This window comes from Chroicocephalus ridibundus, chromosome 4 (genome assembly GCF_963924245.1).
Source record: "Chroicocephalus ridibundus chromosome 4, bChrRid1.1, whole genome shotgun sequence".
NCBI lineage: Eukaryota > Metazoa > Chordata > Aves > Charadriiformes > Laridae > Chroicocephalus > Chroicocephalus ridibundus.
Window position 1 is genome coordinate 84651502 of NC_086287.1, and position 25176 is coordinate 84676677.

At 38.9% G+C, this 25176-nt stretch overlaps 1 protein-coding gene across 1 annotated transcript in view; it reads right to left on the reverse strand.

The window, feature by feature from the left end:
* The window catches only part of LOC134515519 (transcription initiation factor TFIID subunit 4-like), a 143661-nt gene that overhangs the window by 42030 nt on the left and 76455 nt on the right, over positions 1-25176 (reverse strand). The window contains exon 14 of the mRNA XM_063334588.1: positions 4068-4190. Coding sequence (XP_063190658.1) covers positions 4068-4190 — 123 coding nt within the window. The remainder of the gene's footprint in view (positions 1-4067; positions 4191-25176) is intronic.

Below are 25176 nucleotides of genomic sequence, written 5' to 3' on the forward strand. Positions count from 1 at the left end.
AATTCTTAGAAGCCTTACAATTCAATACCAAAGCTTGAAAATGTGAACTGAATAGATTCAAAATCCGTAAGATAAACAAAAACAACTCAAAATTTATTATTTTTAATCTGACATTAGAGGTGCTTAAGGGTACGACGTAAGGAGCTTGAGTGGCTGCTGTCTTCCCTTTCCTCTCCATGTCCCCCACTGCCCTGCCTTCTCCACCCACTGCCGTGTACCAACACAAGAGTTAACAGCACCCACGCAGCACGTAAGAAGGAGGCAGCGCTGCTGCTAAACGCATAACATGGTTCAGGAGCTACGCACCTCACTTAGTAACCATGCATTAGATTCCAAAAAGCAGTAACATTCAAAAGATACTTTGCAATAATTTTGGCAAGTATCATTAAATAAATTTAAACGCTACAAAATTCTGCAAATGCAGTATCTTCAACTCTGCAAGGCACAGAAGCTGAATTCTTCCAGAAGTATCTCGTTTCTCTTTACCTCTTCTCTTTCACTCTTGATCTAAACCACATTATAATAATAGGCAGGCTGAATTACTGATGAGCTGCTGGCTGCTACAGAGGCGGCTGTGTTTCTAGCAGGAGACAAGAAGACAAGAAAGGTACTAAAGGTACTAAAAAGAAAGCGAATGAAGAGCAGGTGATCTCAAGTTTGCTGCCTCTGCCTTGCTGGAAGTTCCTTTTCCAGCGCTCACTGGGCTCTAGGCCAAACGACTTCAGCAAGCTAAGTAGAAACTATTCACTTTTTATTGTTGTTAGGTTAGTTTTCTGCCAATTTATCAAATGGAAGCGGGTTAGCACAGGGTACGACAGGAGCCAGAGCCAATGAAAGGGAAGGGGCAGGAATGCACGACAGGGGGCTGGGCTGGAGATAGCTCAGCTACTGGGTAACCACAGTCTGAAACCAGTTACGCAGCTGGTGGCAGTCTTATTTGAGGATATCTCACCCCTGCTCATCCATTTCTCTATAAAATCTTTTTTCCCCATTTTTTTTTTTTTTGGAAAGGAATTTTTTATATGGCTGGATGGAGAAGCAAATCAAAGAACATATATGATGGAAAAATAACCTCACCCCAAAACTGCTAATGTTCCATCTCCCCAAGTAAAAGTAATCAAAAAGCCCCAGCTGAACCAGCACAGAAGAGGCAAATGATGGGCCTGGCCTTGGTAATTTACAATCATCCTGCCATCCAAAAAAAAGCCTATTTAGCTATGGCTTGAAAAGAAGCAAAGATGTCCAAATGAACCCTGGCAACGTGAGATGGAGACAAGTTTAAAGAAAACACTCTTGAACAAAGTGCTGGTGAAAAAATATTTGCAATTCTGAGCACAAGCTTTTTCACATTTCTAAAAGCTGTATAAGAGCTGTTTCCCTGTATGCAACAAACAGTACTTGATCCCAGAAACACTAAACTTTTCCATCAGCTTTTTCTCTTAAGCAAAATAACCATCACTACTCCCTAAATTGACCTCCTGCTCAGATCAAAAGGGTATTATTAAAAAGATCCAATTTCCAAAGAGAAATTGTGAGCTAGTATTTTTGTTGAACCAAGAAGTTGGACTGAAATCCAACACTTCTCATTGAAAAAAAATGGCCAATGCAACCAAGTAAAATATCAAACAAGAGTTAGTTCAGAAAAGGAAAAAACGTAACATGGAGGGGTGGGATGATTTGTAAATGGTCTCTTTGGATCAGCAGACGTGGAGTGTCCCAGCTGTGGCAAAAGCAGGCATATATGTCAAAAAAGAATAATGAGGAGACCAGCAACTTTAATGACAAAAACTGAATGTTTTGACAAAAGGAAAAAAAAAAGAGGCAGGCCAAGAAAGCTCTTGCCAAGTCAGACCTTGCAAACAGAGATTATCAGTAGCAAGGAGTTAAGAAGCTTAGAAATTGCTTAGAGAAATCAGAGGGTCATAGACCATGGTGGAAGCCAGACATCTGAAGGTGGAACGGGGCTAAAGGGGATGTCTGTAAGACAGGACAGTCTTATAATAGTTTTCTTTGTTGTTTATAATCTCCAGAAATCCAAAGAAGAAAAATCAGATAGTCTTAGACAAACAATGCAAATGTCCAGTACCTTTTTAGAGTGAAACATTTTTGAGGAGTTGAGCTTATTCCTGCACCGCAGAGTTTTTCTAGCAGCCAGCCTGCACGATAGAGCTTCTGCAGCACTTTAGATCCTACCCCCAGAAAAGACACTGAATAATCCAGAGACAGTATCCAAGTCCTTGAAATCCGCTTGCAGCCAGGCACCGACGTGAGCTGGCCAGAATGGTTAGAAGCTAGGAGGAGAGGGACGGGAGCAATTCACTCTGAACTGGCAGAAGATCCACACAATTCATGACCTCAGGAAACGCATGTATCAGCAAAAACTCGGATAATTTGTCGATTGAATAACACAGAAGTTCAGCAAAATTTGGGTTACGGGAGCAACAAAAGGAGGCAAAACATCTCCCGAAGCCTTTGGAATTTGCCACAGCCCTTTCTCTTTCCTTGAAGCTGTGTACCAGCAGAGTAAGGAACTTCTAAAGAGAGAGGGAAACTGTTCACCATAAATCCATCCAGGCATATAGCTCTGAAAAAAAATGTTTCACTGAAGGTGACCACAATTTTGTTCATCTAAACATAAAAGCTTAAAAAATGATTGTTTTTTAAAAGGGGCAATAGACAATAAAGATTAAATTCTGATACTTAGGAGAAAATATTCCTTTGGTCAAGTAAAGACCAGCAGGGAATGTACATTTCTTAAAATCTGAAGGGATCCATGTATTATTAGAAGGTTCAAATTATTTTTAAAAGTGAATCTTGTGTGAAAGCCAATGCTATCAGAATCCGAATGAGCTTCTAATGAAAGCTTCTTTTGGCCTGTTGCTGCAGGATTTCTTACAGGTGCATTCGGAGGAGAACAGAATGCTGCGCTGAATGTAAGACAAGGAGGGAGACCGAAAGGGAGGGAATGTAACAGGACAACACAAAACCCAGGAAGGTCCCTCAGTCCAAAACGGATTTGAACAGAAAAAGGGAGAACCTTCAACATACCTGAAATCATAAGAATTAGAATATAAACAAGATCCACTTCTGTTCCTAGCTCAGCTCATTCCTCAGCACTAATCTTAGCACATGAAAAGAGAGAGAGAAGTCAGATAAAAGCTTTCCAAAATGGGAAACAAAAAGGCCTTTGGAAATGCCTGGCATTTAGACAGTCAAATGTCTGAGCCAAAACTGTTAGTTATTCAAAAACAAAATGTTTGCATTTTCCTCAGAACAGACATAGAGTAGGGAGAATTACTTTGCTCCTAATGCGTAGGCATATTTAGCAGAAAGAAAAGAAGTCCAGCTATATCTGTACTAAACACCACACTACTCTAAGTGTTAGCCAAGGTAATACAGCCTTTTACCCTATTTCTCCACCTCGGTTAATATATACCCTACTTTGGAGGATTTTGCATTGCATTGTGTAGTACAGCTATTTCTCCATTTAAGATAACAGGAGAATCACACGAGCAAATCTGATTCTACTTCTAGAGCACAGTATACTTATTAAACTGACATACAATTTAGAACGATTACAAACTCGTCTTTGCAGTTGTGGGAGACAACCAGCCATTCTGTAAAAAGTTTTGACAAATACTTGTCATAAAACCACACTTACTGGTATTACTACAAGCTCTTGGTCCAACCTAAGCAATGCTACAGTTATGTTTTTCCGGATATTGCTTCATGCTCTGCTCTTTTTTTTTGTTTTCCTTTGGGTTATGCAGAGGAGAAAACCAGTATAAAGGCAGTGAGTATTTTTAGGGAGAGACCTATACTTCAGGTTTAACTTCCTTTTTAAAATATTCTTTAAATATCTGTTTAAATTTAACACTTGAAAAATAAAACTAAGACGACATCATTTTAACCGTGGCAAAGTAAGATAAACTGGACTCACAGTCCTAATTTTTAATCACCTTTTCCAAGCTACACAGTTCAGTGCAAATATTGGCATGTAGCATCTCTAGTTATTGCTACCAGGTTTTGAAGTAATCAATTCTCTCCTTCTGTGTACAGACATATACCTCTCCTCCTATGGTGAGCAGTCCAGGCGAATCAAGCTTCCGTTTCTTCCGGGGACCGATAGCTGCCAGCGCAGTTAGATTGGCATCCCTCTGCCGCATTTGTGCAAGTTCTTGTTGCTGCATCTATTAGTGAGAGAAAAAAACAACCCTCTGTTTAGTTTTCATTCTGTCGTCATTTCAAAAAGTTATTCTCAGGCTTGTGAGCATGAGGTAAAAGTCACACCACTTCAGCAGCTCGAGCATGCAGCCTTACAGCAGAGTAACAAAGAAGGTACAGAAGTTCTCTTGACTTTCCACAGGATTTCTGCTTCCAAACAACTCAATTGTTTTGGAAAACTCCATCCTTATCCTTGAAAACTATATACTAACTACACACTCCAGTTTAAAACTGATATTAAGAGTGTAAATACCAATTCAAATCCTCAAAAAATATCTCAAACATTTTTTTCATCTTAGATTTACTTTGAATATTTCAAATATACTTGATATTTGCTTCCAAAACAATTCCTACCTAAATGAATAAAACACCTCTACCCAAGCATTAGCAGAAGGTAATGCGGACACAAAACCCCTCCAATCTCAATTTCCGACTGCTTTCTGGGATTAGGATTTAGGTAACAACACATTTAACTAGTTCAAGGCTGAGAAAACCACCTGCCAGCTGCATTATGTAGCAGCGTAGCATGCTACAGAAAGGAAGAGAAACTACTCTGGCCAGCACACGCTGAAAAGGTAAGAGTGCATATTCATTTTTGCACTGTATAATCCTTTTAGAGAGTTAATGGTAAGAGACATATTCCCATGAACAATATTAATTTAATAAATATTCTGATCACCAATATTACACAAGAATAATTGATTAGGTAATGCAGCATATGATTTTAATTAGATAAAAGCGTTTGTAGCTCTTAGTAATAATTCTTACTAATTTCAAAACTTTGGGTTTGCAAAATCCTTCAATAAATTGAGAGGAGGTGGTGTTTTCTAATCCCATCGATGTCAGACTTGTTCCCACTTCAACAGAAATGCACAGAACACTACCTCAAGAAATTCAGTAGTGGTAATAACTACATTGTATGGTACAGGCACGATTCTTCATTAAAATAAAACTGACCTGACAAGTGTAGATAGAAGTGTCTCAGCCATTATTTACATAGGAGCTGCATATACAGGTGGGGCTGAACTAGCTTGGTCAACGTTAAAAGGTTTAAACAAAAAAGTACCAACGTATGGTATCTTTTCTCCATTCACTCCTGTCTAGAAAAAGCAGGTCTGCTTCATGCATCCTATTCAGTGCATTTTAGCAATGCAACATATTTTCACATTCTTCAGAAAAAGAAAATTTAAAGTTTGAAACGCCATTTTTTTACATTTTTATGCTATATATATTGCAACCTCAGTTATTATCATAACCTCAGTATAAAGTTATCTACAAATACACATCCCCTTTATCTACAGGATAAAAGAATTTCCTAAATGCAAAAAAGAAATGTGGAAAAATATCTAAATAATAGTGCAAAGGTCTACACATACTTCTCTTTGCCAACTCATATTAGGTTTTTAGCTCAAATATCTTTGGCTCTCTTCCAGATTAAATGCCAGTTAGACAGACCTGCCCGCTTACCCTTTCAAGGTAGATAGCAACAGTGGTGAGCTCTAATCATTTACAAAGGTCATGATCGGAAGCTAGCCCGTAAGCAGTCATTTAAAATTCGATTGATCCCTATTTGTAGTCAGGGAAAGAAAATGGACATTTCAGCTGTATTGTAATTATGAGGCTTCAAGGCAACTGTAAATAGATGTGCAAATCCAGATACTGGCAAATACCTTAGAGAAGAAATTATTACTATAGTATAACATATATCCAGGAAAGGTTGAAGATAAAACTGCATATAAAAAAAGATCAATCATCTTTTTGCTAATTTGCCATGCTTGCCAGCCTATAAGGGTTATCACAATTATCAGAAGTCTGATGAATATTTAAGCGAGGGCCAACTGGCTTAGAGTGATCTCAGACGGAGTTGTAAAGTGGATGGCTTCACAGAATAAGAAATTTTGCGCTGGAGAAAGTGTTCGTTTCCTGGGAGGTCAGAAAAACCCCCAATATGGTTCCTGACACTGGTTTTACAGTACAACAAAAAAGAAAGCCTTCTTATGTAAACCTTAATGAATGTTGGTCAGAACATACCAAACACACATACATCACCAGTAAGATCCCAGTATCCTGATGTTTCACAAAATAAGGGATGAAGTGCCATAATACTTGATTAGTACTGTATTACACAAATTCTCATCAGTCTTTTAAAAATTAGGTATCGATGATTTTTTATCTTTTAAATGCCCATCCGAAGGCAGAGGATCACAAAATTACATTTAAAAATAATCAAAAGAATTACGATCCTCATAGTGATTACCAACAAAGGCGTTCACCTTGCAGTGGTTAGTCTACTCCAGCTGGCTTAAGGGAACGTCTTTGCACACTCACTATTAACTATCAATTTGCTTACAATAAAACAGCTTTACAGTTTATGGATACTTGCTAGTAAGACATTTGACAAGATTCCTGGATGTTATTTAACATCCCAGAGCAGAGTAACCACCATTGTTGGCTTACTCATACCCCCATTCCAACTTTCTCTTCTTTCCATCTCCAAGTCACATACTTTTTTCATAGCCTACATCAGATTATCTGTACCAAATCTTTTTCCTACTCATCATCTGACTCATCAAAAATGTTCTCCCCAATCATAGTTTTGTTTTGGTTTTTTTTTTTTTTTTGAATGCAGTATCTTGGCTTTGGTTCAAAAGAAGGGGGCACTGTACCTTTCACTAAAACATTTACATATGCAATGTAGCTGCTGACATCTGAGTCAACAGGAGCTTTTCAAAATGAAGGCCATGGAGATATCAACTACTTTTAGTAGTTATAAAACCTGATATGGTTATTGCTGGTATCTTGCGAGAAGTTTAGGAATAGCCAAGCAGTTCTGTGAGAGTTGTGTCATTAACGTAGATTTAATTACTCTCATTAGGTGTCAACAGAGATTATTTTCAAGACATACGTGCGTGACTGACCAGTGGAGGCTCTTTTCCCCAGTATACTCTGGAACTGTATTCTCGACGTCAAGTGGAAATGACTTTGCAACCAGTTTTGCATACATACTTCCAAAGTCATCACCCTCTGAGTTCTCAGTGCTAAAAATACCATCAATTAAATGTAGCCATTTTCAATGTTCTGAAATGACTCTTAAAATACCTGTGAAACTAAAGCTACTTAAGCTTCTTACTTTACATGAGCAATTACATTTTAAAGTAAGAAAACGGCCTGTTATTACAATATAGTTTATATTCTAAGCCAGTTAATAATTTCTGAATATTTAAACAAATGACACACCTGTTAATATCTATACGTACTGATAAAATAAATAAATTTCATGTTAATGAACATGATTTAGCTGCAATGAATCTAACTCACATCAACCAATAAGATGCAGCCGTTTGATAGCTGCATTCATTCACACTCTCATTTTCATATTGGACTGCTGATGCAATACAATTCTTTAACTTGCTTTCATCACAATTAATATGGATATATTTATCAATAGCATATTAAAATTTCTGCCCTCTGGGAAAGAAGCAATGCTTCATTCAGAACCGCGCTAATCAACAACAATTAACTTTTTTGAAAGTCAAAATATTTATCTAAAATACAGACAAATATTCCAATACATTATACAAAAAAACGCCTACAAAGGAGATGCTGTTCCTTGCTCCTTATCTGATCCCAATTTATTTTTAGCATGCCATTTACTTACTGAGAGGTATGTCATTACTTAATGACAACTTTAACTTAAAGAGATCCCTTTGATGAGAAGTACAGTATAAGAATTAAGCACCAATATTATTTCACACAAAGAAATTTTCTTTTTTATGACAGTGGCATAACATTAAAACCACATAAAAAACACTACTTCACTACTTTAATAAAGTAAAGCTAAGAACAGAGGTTCTAAAATTTTAGTTTGTTTTCCTTAGATCATTATTTGTTATGATATATTTAGGTATTTCAGAAAGAAGTGCCACAAGCCATATGCCACAAGGAAGACAGCCATATGTCTATCTGAAATATCAACATTAGATCTTAAAACCTAGATTTAATAATTTCCAAAAACCAAAAACACACTTATTCATGGTATGCTTTGGAAATAATTTTGCAACAGAAACCAAGCACTGACTTTAAGCCTTTTTCACTTTAAGCCTTTTCTGCACTATAAGCCCTTGTGAGAACGGTCACTGAGATATTAATAAATAAATGTTTGGTGTGAATACATGCTCAGTGATTTTTTTTCTCTTTGGATTTCTACTTCCACTGGCATCTGTGGCAGTCCATACAACTGGAAGAAATCAACTGTTTCACAGACCAGTATGGATTCATTTTCAAGATTCCTTTAAGAGATAAATCCCCCATCTGTTACCCTACATAGTATTGTAATAACCACAGAGGACAGTGAAGATTAGTTTCCACTTTTCTACAAGATCAACTAACCCCAGAGTAAATTCAAGGAAGTTAAGGCTAGAGGAATAAATTCTATGGAATTGTTCAAGATATGAATTTGGTCTGGAAAGACAGTTGTAAAACAAACGCAGGATACTCAGTATGAACACCCACAGATTTCAAGCGAAACATTTTCTCCAGTCCAGAACATTAAATGGCCTAGCCATGGCTGTAATCTCTACTGTCAACAGAGAATTATTCCTCTTCAGGGAGCACAAACAGGGAATCTCCCACGAGAAATACATCTGTTACCGTCAGCTATGCAATCATAGAATCACAGGTTGGAAGAGACCTTTCAGATCATTGAGTCCAACCATCAACCTCACACTGACAAAAACCATCACTAACCCATGTCCCTCAGCACCATGTCTACCCAGCTTTTAAATACTTCCAGGGATGGTGATTCCACCCCTGCCCTGGGCAGCCTGTTCCAGTGCTTGATAACCCTGTCGGTGAAGAAATTTTTCCTAATATCCAATCTGAACCTCCCCTGGCGCAACTCGAGGCCCTTTCCTCTTGTCCTATCGCCTGTTCCTTGGGAGAGGAACCCCCCTGGCTACCCCCTCCTTTCAGGGAGTTGCAGAGAGCGAGAAGGTCTCCCCTCAGCCTCCTTTTCTCCAGGCTGAACACCCCCAGCTCCTTCAGCTGCTCCTCATGAGACCCGTACTCCAGACCCCTCACCAGCTCCGTTGCCCTTCTCTGGACACGCTCCAGCACCTCAACGTCTTTCCTGTAGTGAGGGGCCCAAAACTGGACACAGCGCTCGAGGTGGGCCCTCACCAGTGCCCAGTATGGGGGGACCGTCACTGCCCCAGTCCTGCCGGCCACACTATTGCTGATACAGGCCGGGATGCTGCTGGCCTCCTTGCCCACCTGGGCACACTGCTGGCTCATATTCAGCTGCTGTCGACCAACACCCCTCAGTCCTTTTCCACCAGGCAGCTCTCCAGCCGCTCTGCCCCAGGCCTGGAGCGTTCAGGGGGTTGGTGTGACCCAAGTGCAGGACCCGGCACTTGGCCTTGTTGAACCTCACACCATTGGCCTCAGCCCATCCATCCAGCCTGTCCAGATCCTTCTGCAGAGCCTTCCTGCCCTCCCGCAGATCAACACTCCCACCTATCATCCCAGTGAGTCTCACTGAGTCACCTGAATCCATAGGAAAAGGGAATGCCAAACAGCAAATGAGGCACAGCACTACTCCTCAGAAAGACAGGAGTTGTTTGAAACCATGAGCAAAACGCATCTTGGAAGGAAGGTGAAATGTGCTCCACATGCAGGGAAAACCTACACAAACTGAAATTAGCTTTGTTTAAAGCAGAGACATAGGTAAGAGGATGACTGAAACTCTAAGAATTCAAGTCTACACATAAATACCTTCAAAAATAAAAGGGAGAATAGGGACATCACGTGAGAGAGAGAAAGGTCAAGGAGGTGTTTCTCTACCTACAGGCAGAAATCAGGGATGGTTTTTGTCCTGGAAGGAAAATAACCTGGTGACAGAGACAGAGATGATTGTAAAGATAAAGAAGAAGGAACAGCTTGAGGAAGTAATAAGTATGTTTAAATACTGTCAATATAGGATTTGATAAGGGAATAGAAGCTGAGTTTTAAAAGTTAGTTTCTGTAGTCACAGAGCCAACTCAGCCCACAAAGAACTACACTTTGGCTACTTACAATTCCCACCATAGTTCAGAAACACTGCCTAAGAAGAAGAAGAAGAGAGGACACAGAAGAGGCTAACAGCACAACAGAAGCTATAAATATTGACAGACTGTAAAGTGCAATCAAGAATGAAGACAGCCAGGAACGACACCAAACAGGAAATTGGCAACAGAGAGAGCTAAATGGCAGAAATGTTTGATGAAAGCAAGATCATATAAACAATGATTTAAGCATTGATTTCCAGCCAATAGGCATCAATGGAGATCCCTCCTAATTCTGTTCGCGATGGATGGTTTAGTTCCTGATAACAGGGTCATATGCTGGGAAAAGCTTGTCTTAATTGATGGTTCCGCAACATATATCTATTAGTCTTAAGACAGTGATTACACCCCCTGGAAAAACATCTTTTTTGCTGAGGAGAGCCTGCAATGTAGAACCTTTACACATGTCCTAAGATGTCCACAACAGAAGGTGCAATTAAGAAATTAAACTCATTAAAAATGCTGGCAGTAACCTCAACAAGTCTAGGACAATGATAAAAAAGGATCAGTGAACTTCAGAGAGAGAGAGTGTTGAAAAGCAGACAATGTCTGCAGACTGCCCATGCTGTTCTCCCAAAATGTTACCGAAGTCTCTAAAGGTCAGCAGAACTTCTACAGCAATAGCACACTGACTGGTGAGAAACTGGTCCAACGCAGCTAAAGTTTAGAAGTGGCGCTGCAATAATGCAATACCAGAGAAGCGTTACATGCATAATAGCAAATCATACACTGAACACATTCTGTGAGACTTTTAAACATTCACAGCTCTGCCAAATTATATCTATTTTTCTTCAATATATCTAGTTTTCTTCAATACAAAGCTGGATGCTAATTATCTACAAGCATTCTGCCCCAACTCAGTAAATGCTCCAATCATCCCTGCCAATGATGTACACCTATTTGAAGTAGATCAAGCTTTTTCTTTACTGAAAAAGGTGTGTGTATGTGTGTTAGTTTTTTTCTTTTTCTTCTTTTTTCCCCTTTTTTCCCCCCCCACACTTTTAACAACAGTTGAAAATTACTGCATAGTGTTTGAAAAAATCACCCTGTGCAAAGACTAAGCTGGAACATTTCAGCCTCCAAGATGAATGTTTCTCAAAATAATGAGCATCTAAATACAGTTCTAGAACCTTAACTGGGGTACTCTTGACCAAGTGGCTTTCTTACAATAGGCATTTATGTTTATGACATCTAATTTCATTATGCTTTAAAAGTTTACTCAAATTTTCCATTAACATTTGCCCTATTGCTTTCAACATAATATATGTCGAACTTCTGATATAGAAAATGTCAGGTGCATCCTGCCTTTCTTTTTTATTTTTCCCTGAAGAAAAGCCTTAATTGCAATCTCCTCAAGTCACATACATTACTTAGTTAAATGCAATTTTATAAAAAATTATCAGTAAAACTACAATTTTACCTCCTTACTACTCAAGACCACATACTGTCTGAACTGATTCAGAGTCATAGCTTCAATTTTCTCGGAAGTCTCCTTAAGAGATTACTCATAGCTCACAAAAAATTAAAAGCATGAAGAATTTTGAGAGTGATTTTAAAGTCTTGTAATTTTTTAACATACTTTTTGTCTCTAGTACTATTGTATTCCCCAAACAATTTAAAGTTCTCTTTATCCCACTAGTCCCTTTAATTAACTAATGCTCTTTATGGCTATCTATGAACTCTTCTGTTAATTTGTTTTATTCTTGGTTGGTTGCCGTTTTGATTTCCCAGATACAGTGCACTATTTTAGTTTAACTTAAACCCATTTATTTCTGCAACTCTCCAGCCATCTCTTAAGCTACATATTCCTATCTATAATATACAATGTATAATAATTACTTTTTGTCAGAAAGATATCCCTCAAATTCCTCTGAAAGACTTCTACAACAATGTTTTTTGTCCTTCCAGTAGCCTTAATCATTACATTTCTTCATCCCTCAAAAAAACAGCTGTTGGAGCCCCAGCACATTTTGTCTGCTTTTGGTTATACTGTTCCTCACACAACTTCTCTCCAGTTGCACCAGTTCCAGCTCTTCTGTACTAAGCTGGAGACACCCCTATGGTAAGCCGTGATATTTGTTAGGTCCCATAATGGTGCTTGGTAGATTTGCTGAGCCAAAACCAGATCATTTGAGCAAAGACCTTCTGAGGCACAGACAACTGGCAGGATCACGATTACTAGAGCCGGCAACTTAATTGTAGTAAGATCAGAAAAAGCTCTGAAGGAATTTCCCCAAGAAGATCTGTTATTTTATTTTTTTTTATTATCAGTCTTAATTTTATTTTGGAGCATCACAACAACGGACAGTTACAAATCTTCTTAAACTCTTCTTCAAAGGAAATGAGACATGCTCATACAGTATAAAGATGACTGATAAGAATATCAGCCAAAAGCCTGATGGCTCACTCACAGGCTCCTGAATCCAGGCGTGACAGAAAAAAGTCGTCACTCCTGGGGCACTGTCAAGAACGACTGGTTAAGATCTTTTCCCAGGCCCTGTGTTAATCTAAGTGGGAGTTTACTATCCTCCCAAGATTTCCAGGATACTCTCCTTTTCCCTTGAAGCAAGGCACGGTGTGAGGGCTCCGAAACAGGTGCTTTAATGAAGCTGAGGGAATAGAAAATAGAGTGAAAACCAGTACGAAAAACAGTTGTGTCCAGAGTTCCAGACAAGAGTTACAATGAGCAGCAAACTTGTTGAGCTTGTGGCTTTAGTTAGGGAGGTCTGCCAGAAACACGGGGATAACAGGAGCTAACTCAACAAAGAGAAGTGAGGCAATATGCTTATGTGAAATCATGTGCTGGAAAATACGAGGGCCAGGTGAGCCTCGCAACCAAGCTTTCCATCAGCTCCCCGTGCTTGTCACTGGAGGGCAGGCCATAATTCCCAGAGGCCATGCTGGCCTCCTAACACAGGGGCAAAGGCTGGACTAGAACATGAAGGAAGGACATGGACCTGTTGGAGCGGATCCAGAGGAGGCCAAGAAGATGCTCAGAGGGCTGAAGCACCTCTCTGATGAAGACAGGCTGAGAGAGCTGGGGTTGTTCAGCCTGGAGAAGAGAAGGCTCCAGGGAGACCTTATAGCGACCTTCCAGTACCTAAAGGGGGCCTACAGGAAGGATGGGGAGGGACTCTATCAGGGAGTGGAGCGACAGGACAAGGGGGAACGGTTTTAAACTAAAAGAGAGGAGATTTAGATTAGATAGGAGGAAGAAATTCTTTGCTGTGAGGGTGGTGAGCCCCTGGCCCAGGTTGCCCAGAGAAGCTGTGGCTGCCCCATCCCTGGAGGTGTTCAAGGCCAGGTTGGACGGGGCTTGGAGCAACCTGGTCTGGTGGGAGGTGTCCCTGCCCAGGGCAGGGGGTGGCACTGGGTGAGCTTTAAGGTCCCTTCCAACCCACACTGTTCTGTGATTCTATGAATCAACTGCTCTGTTTTTCAGATGGTAAAGTGTGCCTGAAATAAACATTGTTGGAAATACCCTTTAAAGAATCTTTCATTGTATCCGAGTAATACAACAGCTACTTGGATAGTGAAAACTCGCCGTGGCCGCTACAACTTTGTATTAGTACTGTGAGACTCTGATCAAGAATTTAATCTTCTCCACGAGTCATGAATTTCGATAGCAGAGCACAGGCTTTTGGTACTTCTATCGCTATTCTATCTCAGGCACAGACTTGAAATCTGAAATAATTAAGAACCTTTACACCAGAACAGTACCGAAACCACAGGGAAGTATGTTCTTGGTTAGTATATCAAGGGAATCAACTGAAGACTGAGGTACACAGAAATATCTCAGCTTTGTGGAAGTGAAGAACGACAGTATGTCACATACCATAAAATCTCAAGTCAGCCTGAAGCATCTTCCCTATTTTTTCAAAATAAATATTTCTATTTTTTGGTAAAATTTTTCCGCCTATATGCCATTAACACAAAACTTCAGAATAGCAGAAATTTTAAGTGCGTTTAAAATACTAGTTAATGAGAAATTCTGGTAAGAGGCTTTATTAACTAGATTATTCCAAAAGAAAATGCCCAGATTTTGATACCAGTCCTCTACCATCCTTATGAGAAATCTGCATCTTGAAACTGCCGGCCTCATTTGAGGAAATGAGGCAAATGTAGCAATCTACTAAAAATCATTTGGCTGTAATAAGTAATTTTAATCAAATAGTTAGAGAGAATGGCATTGAAGTTAATTTCTGAAGTGTCATAAACAGATGGGAAATGTGTAGGGTAGAGACTGGTTGTGCACTTTTAACGCAACATCCCTTTTTTTGCAGTCTGGATTGTGGTTTGATCAAGTCTAAGTGACATGACAAAAACAATTTTAATTTATTCTGAAACTATACTCAACTAAAGAATACACAATATAGCGAGTATGCTACTCTTCAAAAAGCGAGATTTGAGGCAGAGCAATATCGGGAATAAAAATAGCCAGACACCCACCTTCTTCTCCCCCTGAAAAGTTGTGGGGGTAGTACTGGGGGTTCACTTGCAAAATGGAAGTTCCACTGGGGATGCAAAACAAGCTCAAAATTTAAATAATCTACATCTTTTCTATTTTAGATTTAACCACAGGAAAACCTCTACTGCTCATTTCTCCTGCAGATCAAGGGAACAACATACCACAGTGTGGGGACAAAATATTTCAAGCAATTTTTCATACACTGACAAGTAGTAAATTAGGGAATCTTGTAAGTACAATACAGTAGTCATCCGCTTCTATTGATCACATATAATTTACATCTTACAAAGATGTGAATTCTTGCATTCTCACTCCACAAGGAAAATCTCAATGATTTATTCATTTCAAATAAAAAATAGAAGGTAGATGAGAAGAATTACTTCACAGGCTGTAGCTTTCTCAGGGCACTAGTGCTAGGCTCTTCTTTCGCACTGCCCGAAGGGCCTTTGTGTGCAAGTCCCTCTAATTAACAAGGTGAATCATGCAGCAGTTCCCTAATTAGTGAACATGACAAGCCAATGGAAACAAGCAGACAGACCTGGCGTACAGATATGGTCAACAAAGGCACAGCAACACACCATTAAAAAAAAAAAAGTATATTTCATGTAAATAAAACACAAAAAGTAAGAGAACTAGCATAATACCTAATTTCCCTTTTCAGGTTTTATGCTTATTCCTCATTTATTGCAGGTATAAATAACGACACAATAAATCAAGGTTTCCAACTGCAAGTCACACCACCTCTCCAAAATCAAAGAGTAGCTCTCCTACATGAATGAGCATCTGCTTACGGGGCATTATTTGTTTTTCTGCTTTAAAGAACTGCAGTTACATTAAGCTTAGCACTTTAAGAATCCCTTAATTAATTCTATTAAAAATTATTTTTTCTTGAAATCCTTTTTCACCAACAAATGAAGGGAGTGCAATAGTTGCACTATTATTATTGCATTATAAAAACACCTACATTCCCAATATGTAATAATTTCTAACTTTTCTGTAAGGATAGATAAATAAATAAATAATAAAAGTGAATAATCAAAGACTCAGATTTGCATTAAAAAGGAAATGAGATGATCTAAAAAGTACCTCCTTTACATTCATCTTTTCAAGTAAAATATTTTTAATCTTTCACTCTTCATTCTGCTTTTCCCAAAAATACTCTCCCCATCATCTCCAAAACAACACATGGGGGTTTAATTCATTTTCAATTTATTGCAAATTGAACCTTTGATTTAGATCTTAATGATCCTTCAAAATATTAGAAGTCTAAAATGTGTGTCACCAACAGCAGAATCCAATTCTTCACAGGAAAAATCCAGTATATTCTTTGCTCTCTATTCGTTGGCACATTTTAATAAGCGAGGAAAGCTACAGATTATCCCCTCATTACAGCTTCCTCTTCCTCACAATCTTGAAAACAAGTATTTCTGACTTTCCTCTTCTAATTGTCTAAAATTTCCTTATGTTCTAAAGTCGATGTTGAAAATACTGATGTCTTAAAAAAAGCTCACTTTTCTGACCAGTCCAGTGAAAAAAATATGGGATTAAAATACTGGCCCCTAAGTAATAATGGTTCTACACGCCTTTAAAGGTTCTTTTTTAGCTATAAATTTGAAGAATATTTAATGATGTTTTATTAGAGAACTGATTAACTGTTTCAAAGCAGTTTTAAGTTCAGTGGAAAAATTCCTAATAAATACCATGAGAGATGACGAGCAGGAAGCTAAAATCACTACAAGCTGTTTGCTGTCTTCATTTTTTCCCTTCTTAGTACATGTGAACTCCCCCTAATTCCTCCTAGATCCCACCCAGCGGAACCGTTCCTAGGACAGTGCAGGACAGCTTTAAACACGGGCGCAAAGTGTCCTCTATTAACATCAAGGCACAACGGATAATCCGCTAACAACTGAACTATGATCTGCCATATGCACAGAGGAAGGATTCAGCAAACAACCTGTCACAAACGCTTATTGTTTCAGTAACCAACTCACCAAAGGACTTCGCTTTATAAAATATATTACAAACTCTGGCACACAATTTATTATCAAAGACACCCGTAATTAAATGTGAAACTGCTGCAACAAGAAAACAGATTCAGTGCATTAAAAAGCTTTACATTCTTCTTTGCACCTTAAATAACAAAAAGCAAAGTGAGGAGATCGGAAATACATGCTAAATATTCAGAACCAGAAATTAAAATCCCCAAATTTTCAGTTGATTTTCAAATAAATGGTATATGTAAACATAGATTATTTTATATATAAAATTACAAAAATATTTTGCATTTAAGTAAAAATGTTAAGTGTAGCTGATAACAATAAATCATAATTGTCTCCAGGAGATGTTTTGATATCAGATCGTACCTAATACCAGAGGGACAAATTCTGTTTGGTTTGAATCCTGCTACTGATGCCAGTGGAGTTACTCCAGAGTTACAATGGGTGACAGAGAAGAATTCAATTCCCAGTATTTTAAATATGAGGAATCCCCATTTAAAAAGTGACAGGAACAAAAATGCACTAAGAGGCAAACAGGGCAAAAATAAAAATCCCCGAGACAAACCAGTCAGATGATTCTCATATTTGCCACGCTGTCCGCCACATTCTCAGCACTCCTGAATGTTGGCATGCTGCTAAGGCAGACATTTCCTTCTCCAGCACATTTAGGGTTGGTTTTTGTTTTTTTTTTTTTTCAAATTTCAGTACTAACCCGAAATAATCTCTCCACATAGATAGATGGACAGATGAGCATTTTTTACTCAGGAATTATTTTTAATGCCTCAGTTAAAATTACCTGAGGATATTTATGAGATGTACACTTACGGATTTTTTTTTCCTTTTGTACAGCTGAGCAGATCACAGTAATCATCATATATTGTAATGTTCACGGGAGCACAAATCACTAAATTTAAGAAACATATGCATTTTAGATAACATAACGTACAAGATATTTAAATATGCAGTATAATTGCTCTATATCCAAACCATCAAAAAATACAGAGCAGAATGCTATCACACGTTACTGAAACCCCAGCACTGTGACCGCCCGCAACACACACAGAAGCTGAGCTCAATAGTGAAGTATATTATATCTCTGTAAATTACTGAGATTAAACCTTGACAACACTGGGATTAACAACTGGCCTCAGAAAATTGGGCCGGAGTCTCTCATGACCTGAAGTTACCGTTCTCCTTGGAGAAGTGGCATCTCTAGTATAACCCAGGCCATTGCTCAACTTCTGCAGCCTAAAATAAGGTACAAGTTTTTAGCTTGAGACTAAATTAGAGAAGTTTATAGGGCCAACTAGTGCAGCTGCACGTCCTTTAGATGTTTTCCATGCAAGCTCTATCAGTCTATCTTGCGGTCACTGAGCTCATTAAAGAGGTAAAATAGCTAAAAGATGCAAACAATTTATATTCTTAGAGGGGTAAAAAAAAAATCATCCCGTATTTATATTTTCTGACACACCCGAGTAAACAATGGATTCCCTCAACATACTGCTTAAGAAGGAAAAATGGAAACTGCTAATGACATACCATTATTAAAATAGAGAACAATTTGGTTGAATACTGAATTTACTCTTCCTCAAAATAGGAAGCTGAAAGTACATATGGTGAAGCAGTAATGTATATTCAATAACCTTCTTAATTGTTGCCTGTCATAGTGAGACACAGCAGCTACCCTCTATATTCTACAGGTACCCTGTCCTGGGCAGCTACTCGCGCTTCTCCAGGGCTGGCAGATGCACTCGGAGACACAAAGTGCTGGGCTGCCTTAAGACTAAGGGCTCCTTATGAAAACATATATCAAACTTTTCCAGAATTCAAACATCGATTTTGAAAATAAATAGACAAAATTATCCTAATTTCTCATAAAAATGTGCTCTGTTCTCACCAATCTCACTTCTGTTGTTTCCTATAAAGTGAACATTCTCCCTCCCTCCCGTCTTCCTGTACACAATTAACACCCAAGTTCAGTTTTTCTGTTCAGTGTAATTTCCCATTTTGAATAATTAACACCTTCCTAAAGCTCACTTGACCTGTCTGCCATGTTTGCCAGATATCAGCACTTCTTCCAGAATACATTTATTATTTTTTTTTTACTTATTCTTACTTTTTGGGAAATGAATAGATTTTCATGCACCTTGACACGTGACTATGACTTTTGGGCACATAGGGTGAAAATGCCTTTAAAAACCTGATAGTATATAGCAAAAACGAAGATTAAGAGAGACCTTCAGAAATCTACCCGGTGTCATTTCTGTTCCAAGAATATAAATGTCTCTTCTGAATGTAAGTAGACTGAGCAGTTGGGAAGGGGAAGGACATGGAAACGTAGAGGAAGCCTAGTCTGTACCTGGGCTCGCTTAGTTCAATTCCCGCGTGGCTGTGCAGAGCCAGTACACCTACGGGCTGGAATTGCGTCATACTGGTTCTCACTTCACCTCAGTCCCACAGACAGTGAGAGAGCAGTCTTACGGGATCGGGGACACCTCAGCACAAATTTACAACATACTTCCCCATTCCAGAAAAATCTTCTGACCATTTCCATGGAAAACTAGACGTTAACCACCAATTCAGCAACAATTTTCAACGCTAAATGAAAACAAAAGTCATTACTCAACTGGCTAATAACGTTAAAAATACAGTAACACCTTTCAAGCATTTACATTTTAGAGATAATCACATCTACCTTTAGTAAACACATACTTGAGGGAAAAACAACCATCCTGTTTACACTGTGAATGGCAATAACACATTTTATTTATTTTAAAAATTACTATTACTAAAGGGGAACTACTTTTTGGGGGTATGTTGAGCGTTATTCAACCAAGATGATGGAGACTCTTTCACAGGCTGACACAAAGGTATTTTTAATGACAAAACTAAACTAAAAATAGGAAATAGATGGTGACGCACCTTTCATGACCTCTATACCTGGCTTGTAGTTTAGGAAAGGAGTATGCATATAACCTACCTCCAGACAGAAATGGTTAGTGTTTACTAAGTCAAAACTGACACTTTTTACCCTACTGCTAACTGTATTAAATATGCCTTAAAAGTCTACCACAGTAAACTACCTGAAAATGACAAAGCCAATGTGCACATTGCTCCACAATAAATATACACACAGGTAAGTAAATAAACAGAAATTGTCACATCCCAGCACAGACAGACAGAGGATGCTGACAAACCTTGCAGGAAAATTACAGCATGCCTTTACAAAGCAGATTTGCAGAATCAGGTTATTTCTTTGTACCCGACTTTACAATCTGCTAAATAACATATCCTTCAAGAGAGCTGTGAAAATTAATGTCTTGTGTATCTTATAAATTACTTGGAGATACACAGAAGTATTGCAAGCAAATACATCAACTCTCTCAAAAATGTGCTGGCAAGGCAGTTTTAAATGACTCTTTTTAAAATGTTACTACTATGGTTCCAAGTTTAGCTTTAACTCTGCTCCCATGAACTCTTTCATCTCCCACTCCCAGGCTAGAAAGAGATCAGAGATTTCAGGGAATGTCGTATGAAATGTACGCCTTTCACAGGAGGACAGGAGATGCTAACCCCCCCCGGACGGCGGGCAGAGCCGTGTGCGGGTCTGTCGGCGGATGGCTGCCGGGCAGCTGCCCGCTGCGACGTGCAGCGCCCAGACGGAGCGGGCAGAGGAGCAGGAGATGGAGTAGGTGCCTCTCAGCCCCCTGAGGATCCATCATGTGAGGCGGAGCGCCCGGAGGAGCTGGGGGCAGATGAAAGCTGGCAGCTGTGTGCCGCCCCGGGCGCTGCCAGGCTGCCAAGCAGGGCTTACGAACACGCTCGCTCGGCGGCAGCGCCGCAGCCCTCGCTTGGCTTTATTCTGGAGTAAGAAACCGATGTGCATACAGAGCATAGGGGAAAACTCGCCCCACGGGCTGCAGCCTAAGTACACCTTGACCTCTCCTTGCAGGCGTCTAGATTGTAGGGCAGGCTTGACTGAGGGATCAAAACATCTAAATAACAATTTAGATTGTTGTCCACACAACCTGCTCAGTTTCTGACAAGCAGACACAGCTGACATTTGCTGCCCTCTACTTATTAAATAGGTGATCATATTCTAAAGTCTAAAGCGCTATTATTTGGAAGTCAATCTGTTGCAGTGTTCAGATAAAGCAGTTATGTGATTCTTCCACGTTCACAGCCTGCTACAAATCAAAGTATCTCTCTTCCCCCCCCCGCCTTTTTTTTGACTGTGCCAGAGCAACAAAGGAGAACTGGAAATTCAGTCTTGACACCTTCCTTGCAGAAATTGAGCTGATATATATATATCTATACATGTATATATTTAGATAAACACAAAGAATTAAAAAAAAGAAAAACTTCTGAAAAAGGAAGTACCCCTGTATGCATTTCTCACTGCCTCTCGCAGAGCTGCTGGATGCAGTCATCAGTACTCAGGAGAGGCAAAGCCAAACTATCCTCATCACAAATCTCACACCCCAGAGGTGGAAGAAAACAGTTCTCTCATCTCTTCACTGAGCTCTGGTGTCTGGGCACCCAAAAGTGACTAGAAAACGGGCTGCCACTCTCCAGCTGTTTAGCAGTGCCTTGAGACCCAAAGGCAGGAGCACTGGTTACTCCTACAGACATGGAAGGAAAACTGCAGGGGATCTAAAGGGCAGAAAATTCTGCTGTTACTCCCCTGCAGTGGAAAACTCAGACACCACCTTCAGAGAATTAATTTTACAAGAGAAAGTTCCTGCTGGAGTATTTTGGTGAGATTCAGAAAAGCAGCCTTGTTCATCTGTGCTTGTGAACACCCCCCACGCAGTCTCACAACTCTGACACAGGTCTTCGTGAGGTGACACAACACACATACTAATGATCCTTCCCACACAACATACTCAATTTGCATGTCACTGCAGTGGGACTAAATGAAGTTCTAAGAATTTGTTTTCTAGATAGCAAGTATAAACAAACACAAAAGAGTGTTCTTACTTTATATTATAAAGATCTAGCAAGTATAAAAATAGTTTGCTACTTAAGAAAGGCCATGTATTTCGCTTATGTATCAGCAAAACAGCATCTGCTTTTAGAATGCTAAAAACAACAGTTATAATCAGTCATAAAAAATAAGCATTCATGTAACTAAACAAGAGCTCAGCAGTGTACGTACACTAAAATCATGCATCACTATGGAATTCCACCAGCAGGATTTTGTAGGAGGAAATTATTATGTTGGACAGGATTGGATTTAATTTAGATTTCTGCTAGACTAATGAGGTAATCTTGGGTCAAGCTTGGGTTAGAGAAAAGACCAAAAAAAATCTAGCCCTTGACTCAACTCTAATTAATATACATTTTACCTAAGCAGGAATAAAACAGTTTGACTCAGTTGGAAAATATTATGGCCATTCCTTTGATCCCCTGGCACTTCTCTGTCAATTACCCAGTTTTCTGCCTGTGTACAGCAGGGTAACACCACGCTTCAGCCAAGCAACTGCCGTCCCTTCTGCTCTACACGTAGGGAACTGGTGGGAAGCGTTGTGGTCTTCCATGTTACACAGAGACAGGCAAAAAGTTCTGCCAAACACGAAGACTACTATTGCCTGAAGTTCTCCAGGACTTGGAGAATTTATGGCAGGGTAATACCTCACCCTTGGAAACACAGAAAATTTTTCGGCAAAACCCACTGTCTTTAAGCTAATATGAAGGTTTGAGGATTTACACAGCAAGATTCATATGCAATTGATGTATTACTGGTTATAGATCATCTTGTTTCTTCAGCAGCAGTATTTGTGTACGCAAATGCAATACCATTCCTCCTCTGTCCTTCCCAGGAGTTCATAATCAACTCCAGTTATCAGAATTTGTCACTGTTATCATAATACATCTGTATATCTACAGTAATATCGACTCAAAAAGGAAAAAAAAAAAAGACAGTTAACATAAAAGCAGTAAGCTTGATTATGCCACAGGATTTTCATGAAAGTATTTTGACTGATAACAGCCAGGACCACTTCTCTCTGAGACACAACTTTAATACTAACATTTGAAGTCACTGCAACAACTTTATAATTTCAGGAAAATCTTGTACTTTAAAGCCAAATCCATGGCATTGTTGCATGTGCTTAGACAGTACCCGAGCAGTCAAAGCATTTTGCTGAAGCATTTTTCTGGGTACAAACAATACAGCTGTGGTAAAGTGAGAGCATAAACAAAGTGACTCTGCTATCTAACCTCCTACATGTATTGACAAAAATTCTTGCATTCTTTCTGCATCACAGCAATAGCGTTGGTAACCTGATGCGGAAAACTGTTTATGAAACAACTCAGTTCTGAGGAATCATTATTGCCTAAATGTTGCACTACCATTACTTCGGGTATCATATTCCCAGCTTTGCCCTCCTTCCACCATCTGACCCTCCGACGGGTTACAGAGCTAAGTGGAAATTTAATTTAAACTTATTTCTGTTCAAGTGCTCCATTTCTCAGTGGAATGTTTTAGAAACCTTTTAAAGAGAAGATTGTTGCATTTGAATCAATATTTTTATGTCAGGCGTGATAAAATAGAAAACTTCTTTAGATTTCTCATCACGAGAAATACTGCATTACTAGTACAATCTTTAAGGACTTTGGTTTTGCTAAAAAGGTGAATAAATGAACTTACCAAACAAACCAAAATCCTTTTCATTTGCTTTTCATTTTCAGTAATGCCTAATGAAAACAGGGGTAACTGCAGTAAACTATTATTTAAATATTTTAAAAGAAACTACTCCTACTGAGTTGATAAATAAATAGTAACGTGGTGACAAGAAATTATTTAGAGTCTGAACAGTCACGACAGCAACCCCCCGTATATACAGACCACCACAAAAGGACTGCAGCACACCCTAGAAAGATGGATAAAGGACTTTGTCCCACCAAAGTACATAAAGGGCTGTTTCCTGTCTTCCCTTGAAACAGGTAAGGCTTCTCTTATGAACATCAACAGGTCTGAGACTTTGCTTGCGTGGTTAGCGAGTACACCTGAGAGCAGATTCAATTGAGTGTTATCTAAACACATCTAGGTCCTGGACACCTGCCCAGACATTTATGGTGTCTGGTTTAAGGTTTTATTATTATGCAATATTCTCGGTTGGTGATGACACAGAGATTTTAACTAAGTTAATCTTTCAGGATCAAACTCAGCATCTTGACTTTTAAATGAAAAGATTTTTAGCCAACAGACACTGAATATGTACAAAAATACTGTGACAGAAAGGACGTTTAAGAGCTTACCTTCCCTGCCTTTCTTTTAAATCATTTCTATTATTAATTACCAAGTGTTGATTCAGTTATTCCTAATCTTGATCTATTCCTGCCATCAGTTATATGGCCTGTTTTATGTCCTATTTAATGAACCCTTCTAATGGAAATCAGAGAACTCATAATTTCTTTAACTTATATTTGTGACTTTCCATGCTTCCAACAGACTACATAAATCAGTTCTAAAACTTGATTTTAAAAGCTTTAATCACGCAACACGAAGCAGACGCTGCTCACAAATGATGCTGTCTCTTACATGAAGTTGTACTGAGAGTCAAACATTTTGGAATTTGTGTTACAAACCAATGTAACAAGTAACTGCTGAAGAGCAGCATTTTTCCCTGACATAGTCGCAATGGAAAATATTTTTCACCAGTTTATTAAACAGGTTTACCATTAAAACAATCATATAATGTCCACTGACAAAAAGCTGCACCAATTTCAACGTGCGAAAGTAAAAAGAGAGTTTTAAGCAATAACACCCCCCCCCCCAGGCACACTCTCCCAACTGCTTTCACTCAAGTGCGTTTGAAACAGGCTAATGCTAAAGCAAAATAAGTCAAACTGAACGAAGAGTGGGTTTGTGCCAGCTTCACTACAACAGCGAGCCTGGGTGAGAATGAAACCTGCCCGTTAGGTCCAGTCTCGCCAGTAAGACCACACCTAGATGGACCTTCTGTTTGTTTTGGTAAGTATTTAAACACAATTTAAACTCGATTTATGCCAGTTTGGTTTAAACAATGTGCAGAGTGGTTTGAAGACTAGCTAATAAATGGAGTAAGATGGAGTTACAGAACAAAATATAAAATAATCTTCACCCTACCAAACTCATGGGTTTAAACGCATTTTTAAATGTGTTCAAAGGACATAGTGATCTCTGTACATTTTCTTGATGACACCAGTAAGCAAGAAGGGGACTTCTTAATGCTAGAAGTTCTGTGAAAGAAATTAAACTATTTTTTATTTATTTTTAAATTAGGAAGAAAACTAGAATGTTATGGAATGAAAGACTCCAAAACATCCATAAAGGAGAATGTTTTGGAACAAATACCCTCTGTTAGTTTTCTTTCTTCCCTCTTCATCCTTTATCCTTCTG